This window comes from Ursus americanus, chromosome 23 (assembly GCF_024610735.1).
Source record: "Ursus americanus isolate L20-20 chromosome 23, mUrsAme1.1.p, whole genome shotgun sequence".
NCBI classification, from domain to species: Eukaryota; Metazoa; Chordata; class Mammalia; order Carnivora; family Ursidae; genus Ursus; species Ursus americanus.
Window position 1 is genome coordinate 43,662,936 of NC_142149.1, and position 11,004 is coordinate 43,673,939.

Sequence of the window (11,004 nt, forward strand, 5' to 3'; positions counted from 1 at the left end):
GAACAAATATCGTACGATTTCACTTGCACGAGGCACCTGAAATTGGCAGTACCCTAGAGACAGAAAGTAGAACAGAGGTTGTCTGAGGTGAGGGGGGAGGGGCTGTGGAGAGTTACTGTTTGTTTAATGGGCATAGAGTTTGGGTTGATGAGAATGTTCTGGAAATATAAAATGATGATGGTTGCACAACACTGAGAATGTACTTAATGCCACTGCACTATATACTTAAAAATGGTTAAAATGGAACATTTTATGTAGTGTATATTTTATCACAATAAAAAAAGTTTTTATCTGATAAATTGAAAAAAAAAAATCCCAAGTCTACTGAGATACTATTTTTTACCTATCAGACTGGCAAAGATAAATAAAACTGATAGCACACTGAGTTGCCAAGGAGTGGGAAAACGGGCATTCTCATATGTTGCTAGTGGGAGTGTAAGTTGGCTTCATGATTATGAAGGGCAAGTTAGCAATATGTATGTGTATTTCGTATATATCCATATCATTTATCTCTCCATCACATCAGCAATTCTTCTAGAATTTATCCTACCGATAGAAGCCTTTACCCTAAAGATATGTGCAAAATAACATATGCAAAGTTTCTCAACACAGGGTTGTCTGGAACAGCAAAAGATAGGAAACAACTTAGATCAATTACACATAGATCTATAAGACACTGATTACATAAACTATACGTCCGTTTTATGGAATATCATGTAGCTATAAGAAAAGAATAAGGAAGCTCTTAATGTACTGACGTAGGATGATCTTCAAGATACTATTAAGTGAAAAAAGCAAGGAGCTGAACAGTATATATAGAATGTTATTTACATAAAAAGTGTTGGGTGTGCAGGAACGAGAGTATTTGTATTCATTTATATATGCGAAAGTATCTCTGGGAAGATACAAAAAAAAAAAAAAATTTACTTATTTACTTTAGAGAGGGAGCATGTGAGCCGGAGGAGGTGCAGAGGGAGAGACTGCAGCAGACTCCTTGCTTAGCACTGAGAAAGGAGCCCGAGGTGGGGCTTGATCTTAAGACCCTGAAACATCAGGACCCTGAGATCATGACCTGAGCTGAAATCGAGAGTCAGAGGCTTAAATGACTGAGCCACCCAGGTGCCCTTGGAAAGATACATTCAACAGTGCTAGCTTCTGGTGTTGGGTAAAGAGGTGGCGAGGGGACAGAAGAAATAGACTATATTGTATATATACTCTTGTACCTTTTGAATTCAAACAATGTAAACATATTTCCTATTCAAAAATAAATAGAGGGGCACCTGGGTGGCTCAGTCAGTTAAACGTCTGCCTTCAGCTCAGGCTGTGATCCCAGGGTCCTGGGATTGAGCCCTGCATCGGGCTCCCTGCTCAGCGGGAAGTCAGCTTCTCCCTTTCCCTCTGCCTTCGCCCACTGCTTGTGCACTCACTCTCTCTCCCAAATAAATAAAATCTTTAAACATAAATAAATAGATAAAGTAATAACAAAATCTTAATAACTAGTATTGCTAAGGATATAGAGAAATGGACGTTCCCATACTTTACTAGGAGGGTTGTTAACTAGTTCTTTCTTAGACAACAACTCAGCATCAAGTACCAAAGGCCTTGAAGAAATACATTCAAATGACCAAGCAATTGCTCTTCTAGGAATTTATCCTAAGAAAACAATCAGATATGTAGAAATATTTACATAGAAAGACGCTCCTTTGTAGCTTTACAATACCAAGCAATTTGCCAACATTAGGCGATGTTAATCAAGTATAGTTCTCTGTAATGAACACTAAGCTAGCTGTAAAAAATCATGTGCTAGTGGAAAATTTAATAACACGAGAAAATGGTCACAATAAATTGTTGAGGGAAAAAAGCAGATTACAAAACAGTAAGTGCAGCATTATCCCAATTTTGTAAAAGAAAAACATATTTTCGGAGGAAAAAGTGTCTGGATGGATATAAGCAAAAATGTTAACAGTGCCTATCATTGATTATGTGATTTTTTTACTACTTATGCTTCTCTCTATTTTCCAAGTAAATTACAAAATATAGTACTTTTATAATCAGATAAAAACAACAAATATTATTTTAAAAAAGAAAGAAAACAGCTGCTTTGTAGAAAATTGCAAAGTACCATAATCACCAAATACTAGCTTCATGAAATAGGAAGGCTCATCTCCCTCCACATCCAGAGCAAACCTTAATTTTTTGTCTGATTTCACTTTTTACTTGTTTTCCTTGAACAGCTTCCAATGGGATCACATTTCTGATATACATGCATAAGGTTGAAGAGATTAGCTCTGAAAAAGAGCTATTAAGTCATTTATTAGTATATCATTACATCTAGTGAATCTTAAGTCTTCAGCATTCACTAATGCTCAGAGTATTCCACTAAATACGTTATAACATTACAAAGCAGGGCTTTTATCCCTTACAGAGGCTGTTCTTTTTTTTTTTTTTTAAGATTTTATTTATTTGACAGACAGAGACAGCAAGAGAGGGAACACAAGCAAGGGGAGGGGGAGAGAGAGAAGCAGGCTTCCCACCAAGCAGGGAGCCCGATGTGGGGCTCAATTCCAGGATCCGGGGATCATGACCTGAGCTGAAGGCAGATGCTTAACGACTGAGCCACCCAGACACCCGTACAGAGGCTGTTCTAAGTCCGACAGTTGTTGGAAAACTAATTCCAAACATTATGCTTAGCCCTGTTAAAGATGCAGAGTAGGGATACGCTCTTCAAATTCACACTCATTCTTTTAATATACAAGATCACAGACCTGGTGCAAGGGATTGGTTCATTCTTGCTTTAGGCCCATATTTATCTCTTAAATGTTATGGAAGGAAGTCTCTCTGGGGTCTTGTTTCAGTTTCTACCATGGAAGCAGGACAATAAGAGCAGCAGAGTGGTAAAAGCCACTTTTTCTCATCAAAATCTAGTTCATGATGTTTAATTTTAAATACAGGCACACCTCGTTTTAATGTGCTTCGCAGGTATGTTTTGTTTTGTTTTGTTTACAAACTAAAGGTTTGTGGCAATCCTGCACGGAGCAAGTCTATCGACACCGTGTAACAGCATTTGCTTACACTGCATCTCTGTGTCACATTTCGTTAATTCCTGCAATATTTCAAACTGTCATCATTATTATATTTGTTATGGTGAGCTGGGATGAGTGATGATGACTTGCTGAAAGCTCAGATTGTGGTATTGTTTTTAGCAATAAAGTATTTTTAAATTAAGGTAGGTATACATTTTTTTAGACATCATGCTATTGCACATTTAACAGACAATGGTATGATGTAAACAATTCTTATACACACTGGGAAACCAAAAAATTCACTTGACACGCTTTACTGCAGTAGTCTGGAACCACACCCACAATATCTCCTAGGTATTTCTGTATCTGTTGACAACCTCTAAAATGCAGTTCAAACAGGCTGTGGCAATTGAGCTTATTTTCCTTTCAGACTTAATCTAAGTCATACTGGTTGTAAACTAACACTGTGGCTAACCAAAAATCGAGGTGCTCGATTGGGACTATGAAGCCAACAGCCCCATCAGTCATCAGATAAAAATGGCACGCAGTTCAGTGACAGCTGACAGACACGGGCAAGGCAGGGCCAGGGGTCCAATAAGCCTACAGCACTACAAGGTATCTGAGGGAATTTGAGAATATAAGTTTCTGAACGGAATCCAGGACATATAATACAAACTACCTGCTGTTTCGCCGTATAACCAGCACCAGAATTCTGCCAGTTTTATCAAGTTCAATTCACAAGTTATAAACAAAGCAACCACTGGCTACACAATTCAGCAAGATGGTTCTATCTTCTGAAGAAATAAGCCCTGTGAAATTGCTAACACAGCCCCTCCTGCTGAGCTGGGGGTACCTTACCTTAGAGTACAGCACTGTGGCTCCCGTATAATCCTTCTTCTGAAATTTTTTGTTTCCCTCTTCTCTGTAGAACGGGGGAGCGCTGGGGTCCTTTCCCACAAGGTAACCTCCAGAGAGACTTTTCAAAAACATCTCATCCTCAGGTCTTCATGAAGAAACAAACAAAAAAGAGCACAAATTTGTTATTTCAAGTGAAGCTCCTAACCACTGAACTTGAAATGGGAGTGAGTACCTGCAAAACACTGGGACACATGAGGTTGTCTGTGTCATGTTATGTGAACGGGGGAGGGTGACCTTGCCTAAAATATGGATTCTCTGCTAATAATTTCCTTTTTCCACTCTCTCTCTACCTTTAGAAACCTTCCCTTTTCTGTAGCCCTTTGGAGCTCCCCTCTACTTGCTACATGGGATGCTGCTCAACATTTTAAAAAAAGATTTATTTATTTGAGAGACAGACAGAAAGCATGAGTAGAGGCAGAGGGAGAAGCAGGCTCCCCGCTGAGCAAGGAGCCGGATATGGGGCTCCACCCGGGACCCTGGGATCACGACCTGAGCCGAAGGCAGATGCTTAACCAACTGAGCCACCCAGGCGCCCCAGGATGCTGCTCAATTTATGAATCAATTAACCAAGCCAATTTGATTTTAAAAATTTACTTGGTTGACTTTTTGTTATTTAACAAAGGATATCACACAGTAATTCTTGGTACTATTTTGTAAGTAATTCTGAAATTATTAATCTGAAAAGCTAAAAAAGCAAGTATACAAATGTTCTATATTATAATAAAATTAACAAGGTCGATCTAATACACACACAAATATACACACAGGCTGGCAACGGAGGCTCTACCTTTCTTCCAACAAGGAGAAACAGTATAGAATACCCTAGATTCTCTTTGACTGTAAAGCAATAAAGTAAAATATTCATGATGTGAAAACTAAGAATTCTCGTAAGCAACCCTTGGGTCAAAGAAATCAAAATCAAAACTGAAGAATGTTTAGAAAAGTGTTTTTCAAATTTGTGTTTACAAAGACCCATAATAAGAAATATCTTTTAACCTATGATTCAGTACGATGCATCTGTGTATGTAAATATTGAAATTTCACAAAACATTACTACGTATGAGTTAATATCAAACATTTTATTAATACTTAAATACAATATAGAAAAGTCTCAAATAACATAAAAAGGAAAATTAGAAAAGATTTTATTCAATTTAAGAGGTGTGCTTGGGGCACCTGGGTGGCTCAGTTGGTTAAGAGTCCCAACTCTTGATTTCAGCTCGGGTCACGACCTCAGGGCCCTGGGATCAAGCCCTGCGTTGGGTTCTGGGATCAGCACAGAGTCTGCTTGTCTCTCTCCTTCTGCCCCCCCGCCCCCTGCCACTGGCACTCTCTCTTTAAAATAAATAAATAAAATCTTCAAAAGGTGTGCTTGCCTGTTCTAAATTTATTCCAGTCCAAAACATGATGAGGACCATACCCCATGCATGTCTGGTGCACCAAAGAGCCTGTTCTTTTTTTTTTTTTTTTTAATTAGGTTAACCCTGAAAGATCCTAGTTCAAACAAAAAGATTGTGGTGAATAATAATAACAGCAAAGCTCTTCTTGCCTAACAATGGATATTCTTTATCTTAATTCAAAATGATGATAAATTCAATGTTGTGTAATTGTTCTTTAGGGCAATTAAGAACTGAGCAGCAATAATTCATTCTTTTCTTTAGGCACCAAGTTAACTCAGTAATTGATTCAAAGTTTTGAAAAGCAAATGGATGTTCTATCTTTTTTTTTTTTAATATTTCAAATTTTCTTCTGGAACAGTATGATAAAAAATTTGAGGAAGTGAGATAAAACAATTTTTCTAATTAATTTTTATGGTAGTAAAATACACATGGCAAAATTTACATTTCAGCCATTTTTAGGTGCACAGTTCAGTGGCATTAAGTACATTCACAACATTGTACAATCACCACCACCATCCATTTCCAGAACTTTGTCGCCATCCCAAACTGAAACTCTTACTCATTAAAAGATAACTCCCCATTCCTCCGCCTTCCTAGCCCCTGGTAACCTCTATTCTATGTTCGGTCTCTATGAATTTGTCTATTCTAGATACGTCAGGTAAGCGGAATCATATAATATTTATCCTTTTATGCCTGGCTTATTTCACTTAGCATACTATTCCCCAGACTCATCCATATTGTAGCATGTACCAGAACTTCATCTCCTTTTATGGATGCATTATAATCTATTTTATGTATATGCCAAATTTTGTTTATCCATTCATCTGTGGATGGACATTTGGGTTGCTTCCATTTTTGGCTATTGGGAAAAATACTGCCATGAACATCGGTGTGCAAATATCTGTTAAAGTTCTGTTTTCAATTCTTTGGGGTATAAATGCAAAAGGGTGTTGCTGGATCATATAGTAATTCTAGATTTAAATTTTTTTAAAGATTTTATTTACTTATTAGAGAGAGAGAGAGAGAACCAGCTGGGCGAGAGGGAGAGGGAGAAACAGACACCCCACTGAGCAGGGGCCCAATGTGGGGCTCAATCCCAGGACCCTGGGATCATGACCCAAGCTGAAGGCAGACGATTAACCAACTGAGCCACCCAGGCGCTCCTCTAGCTCTAATTTTTTGAGGAATTATACTGTTCCCCATAGTGGCTGTACCTTTTACATTCTCACCAGCAATGCACAAAGACTCCAGTTTCTCCACATCCTCACTGACACGTGCTTTTTCTGTTTTTTTTCCCCTAGTAGCCATCCTAATGAATGTGAGGTGCCATCTCATTGTAGTTTTGATTTGCATTTCCCTAGTGATTGGTGATGTTAAGAGCACCTTCTCATGTGCTTTTTGGCCATTTATATATCCTTTTTGGAGAAATGTCTATTCAAGTCCTTTGCCCATTTTTTAAAAGGTTTTTTAAATTTATTCATTTGAGAGAGAGAGTGAGTGAGAGCACAAGCAGTGCGGAGGGTCAGAGGGAGAGGGAGAAGCAGACTCCATGCTGAGCAGGGGGCCCGATATGAGGCTTGATCCCAGGACCCCGGGATCATGACCTGAGCTAGAGGCAGACTGAGCCACCCAGGTACCCCTTTTGCCCATTTTTAAATCAGGTTGTTTGTTCTCTTGCTGTTATTCTCTATATATTCTAAATATTAATCCCTTATCAGATATGTGATTTGCCAATATTTTCTCCCATTCTGTGGGTTGCCTTTTTTAAAAATCTTTTTTATTTATTTATTTATTTTTTAGTAATCTCTCTGCCTACTGTGGGGCTTGAACTTACAACCCTGACATCAAGAGTCACATGCTCCACCGACTAAGCCAGTCAGGTGCCCCTCTGTAGGCTGCCTTTTTACTCTGCTGATATTATCTTTTTATGCACAAAGTGTTCTAATTTTCACGAAGCCCGATTTGTCTATTATTTCTTTTGTTGCCAGTGTCTTTGGTGTTATATCCAAGAAAATATTGCCAGCCGATGTCATAAGCTTTTGCCTTAGGTTTTCTTCTAAAAGTTTTATAGTTTTAGCGCTGAAGTTTAGGTCCTTGGGCTATTCTGAATTAGCTTTTGTATGTGGAATAAGGTAAAGGTCCAATTCATTCTTTTCATGTGCATTCTAATTAGGGAGCAGACAGAAAGAACCAAGTTTCTTCTTCTTCTTCCAGTCTTGCCTTTTCTCTCTAGACTCCTACAGAGGGAAAACCTCTCATGGAGTAAACTGGCAAAGCATCAAGTTCCAGCCTCAGCAGAGAGTACAGAGGATTGAGACTGGAGCTGAGAAACAATAGCTTATTAACTCCCATACAACCATATATACATGCTTTTTCCTGAACCATTTGAATGTAAGTACAATCATCATGAAAGTTCACCTCTAAGCATTTCAGTAGGCCTCTGCTAAGAATAAGAACGTTTTATACCTTCATATCACACACTATCATTATCACACCTAAAAAAATTAACACTAATTCAAATATTTAAATTTAAAACTTCCCAATTATTCCTAAGATATCTTTTATGTTCTTCCTTTTGCCCCGCCCTGATCCAGGATCAAAGTTTTGTTTTGTTTTGTTTTTATTTTATTTATTTATTTTAGAGATAGAGCAAGTGGGGGGAAGAGCAGAGGGAGAGGGACAAGCAGACTCTGTGCTGAGCGCAGAGCCCGAGGTGGGGCTCAATCCTAGTGAATAAGGAAGGGGTTAAGTTATAGGCAGGGAGGGGTAGGGGGCCCCTGGCTGGGCTCTGAAACTATTCCTGGCAGGCAGAAGCGCTAAGCCAGCCTAAACGAGAGATCAAGAAACACATCACCTGGCCTCCGATGTTGGTGGCTACTGTGCAATCATAGAAAATCGCCAAACCTCCAAGAATTAAGTCACTGAGGGTATTACCAATAGTCCTTGCTCAAACCAAGACCGGCACAAGAATCTCAAGGCACAAGCTTCCCAGTCAGTTCTCAATAAAAGGCTGCCGCTAAAAGCCCTCAGTGGCAGCCCATCCGGGACCCCTCTCAACTCTAGAGAGCCTCTTCTTTCCTTTCGGCTCTCACCTTCGCTTAATAAACTTTCACTTCGGGGCGCCTGGGTGGCTCAGTTGTTAAGTGTCTGCCTTCGACTCAGGGCGTGATCCCGGTGTCCTGGGATCGAGCCCCACATCAGGCTCCTCCACTGGAAGCCTGCTTCTTCCTCTCCCACTCCCCCTGCTTGTGCTCCCTCTCTCGCTGGCTGTCTCTGTCAAATAAATAAATAAAATCCTAAAACAAACAAACTTTCACTTCACTTCAACCTTTTGTGTCCATGAGATTCATTCTTTGAGTCTGTGAGACAAGAACCCTGTAATCCTGTGACACTAGGACCCTGAGATCGTGACCTGAGCTGAAATCAAGAGTCCGTGTGTTGTTGAAATGACTGAGCCACCCAGGCGCCCCAAGGATCAAAGTTTTAATGTACTACATTTAGTTGTTATTTCTCTTCAGTCTCTTGAGATAGTCTGATAATTTGTTTTTCATGACTGACTTTTTTGAAGACTCAAGGCCAGGAAATATTCCACACTCTGGTTTTGTCTCATTGCTTCCTCATGATTAGGATCAGATTAAACAATTCTTGTCAAGGAAATTAGTACATAGTTAAATCTGTATACTTGTATTGCTTCAAGTCAGGAGACATTATAATGTCAAGTAGTCCCCACTGGAGGCTAAGTTTGGTCGCTTGGTTGAAGTGGTGACTGTGGATCTCTCCAATGCAAAGATACCTTTCCCCTTGCACTTAATAAGTAATTTACGGGCTGTACTTTGAGACCATGTAAATAACTTGTTCCAACAGTGTTTCTTCTAATGGTTTGAACATCCATTGATGCCCATTGCCACAATCAGTTATTATCCTGGGTTAAAAAATGGTGATTTTCTGGGGCGCCTGGGTGGCACAGCGGTTAAGCGTCTGCCTTCGGCTCAGGGCGTGATCCCGGCGTTGTGGGATCGAGCCCCACATCAGGCTCCTCCGCTATGAGCCTGCTTCTTCCTCTCCCACTCCCCCTGCCTGTGTTCCCTCTCTTGCTGGCTGTCTCTATCTCTGTCAAATAAATAAATAAAATCTTTAAAAAAAAATGGTGATTTTCTAGTTCTATCATTATTTCTAAATTTATTAATTGGCATTCTTCTGTAAAGACAAATGCTTCCTCCTTTCTTTTGCTTATTTATGTCTTTGAGTAAAATAATTCAATGTTAGAAACTATTATTATAATACATTTTGATGCTCCATTTGTCCTAAATTTGGCCAGTGGGAACGGAACCTCTTCAGTTTGGCTCTTATGTTCTTTTTTTATATAAATCCATTAAACTTTTGAGTGCTTCCTTGCTTTCTGGTACCACAAGGTATGCCAGTTGAATCAGTACAAAATCAAAACAAACAGTGTGGAGAATGAGTCTGTTTAGGATTTCCCAGGACACTGTGAGATATTATTAATTGTGGGGGAGGGTCACCTGCCTCAAAAGAACTTCGATACTGATAAAAGCTACCTATTTTGGGAAAACATTCCTCAAAGACTGTAAATCAGCAAGAAAGAAAAGGATATGCCTGGCTTTAAACTTTAAAGGCCCAATTCACACTTTTACTTAATGGGCATGCATATAGAGATTAGAAGTTTAAATGTTTTGGTCACTAGATTATGACTGAATAGTTTTACAAACAAGTCTACAGAGCTAACTTGTTCTAAGTAAAGCAGTCTGGGGACGAAGCAGTGAGAGATATAAGGAAAAAATTAAAATGGAGGTAATTATTAACTTCAGGGAAAACAAGAGTTGTACAAGAAGTGAAATGTAATTCGAAGTCTACTTCGTGGTTCATAGGAGTAGTACTTACATGGCTATTTGTTTAACCAGTATATTCTACTGATTATATTACATTATAAACTATAATATAGTTATGAGGATGAGGCAAAAACAAAGTATATACACATAATTTGGAGTTAAGAGAGCAAAATTTGACATCTAAAGCTAAAAATTCAAAGAATAGCAGTATTAGCATACTGTTTAGTAATATGAAATTAAATACCAGAAGACAGTTAAAGCAGCATCCTCTGGGGAATAGGAACGGGGAAGAATGAGACAAAGGGTGGCTGTTTTTCTTTATAAGAGCTGAAGTACTATTTGACTTCTTGCACTATGTGTATATTATTCTGATAAAAAATTCAACTAAAAATGGAAAATATTTCCATTTATTTAATTTTTTTAAAAAAGATTTTATTTATTTGTCAGAGCAAGAAGGTGAGCAAGCACAAGCAGGGGGAGGAGTGGCAGGCAGAGGGAGACGCAGGCTCCCCACTGAGCAGGGAGCCCTAGGCGGGACTCGATCCCAGGACCGTGAGATCATGATCTGACCCGAAGGCAGCCACTTAACCAACTGAGCCATCCAGGCGTCCCAAAAATATTTCCATTTAATAAGGCACCTAGTCTACATATTTTTACAGGATTTTTCCACTAGCCTTTAAGAATCAAATGATCCCTACATTATAAGAACTATTTCAGAGCATAGAAAAAATGGGAAGCTCTTCAATTCATGCTACAAAGCCACCATAACCCAAATACTAAGAGTTGACAGAGCAAAAACACACACACACACAAAAG

The 11,004-nt window shown here is 39.0% G+C and overlaps 1 protein-coding gene across 1 annotated transcript in view; it reads right to left on the reverse strand.

The window, feature by feature from the left end:
- The window catches only part of SMYD4 (SET and MYND domain containing 4), a 48,485-nt gene that overhangs the window by 23,187 nt on the left and 14,294 nt on the right, over positions 1 to 11,004 (reverse strand). The window contains exon 3 of the mRNA XM_045773270.2: positions 3,882 to 4,026. Coding sequence (XP_045629226.2) covers positions 3,882 to 4,026 — 145 coding nt within the window. The remainder of the gene's footprint in view (positions 1 to 3,881; positions 4,027 to 11,004) is intronic.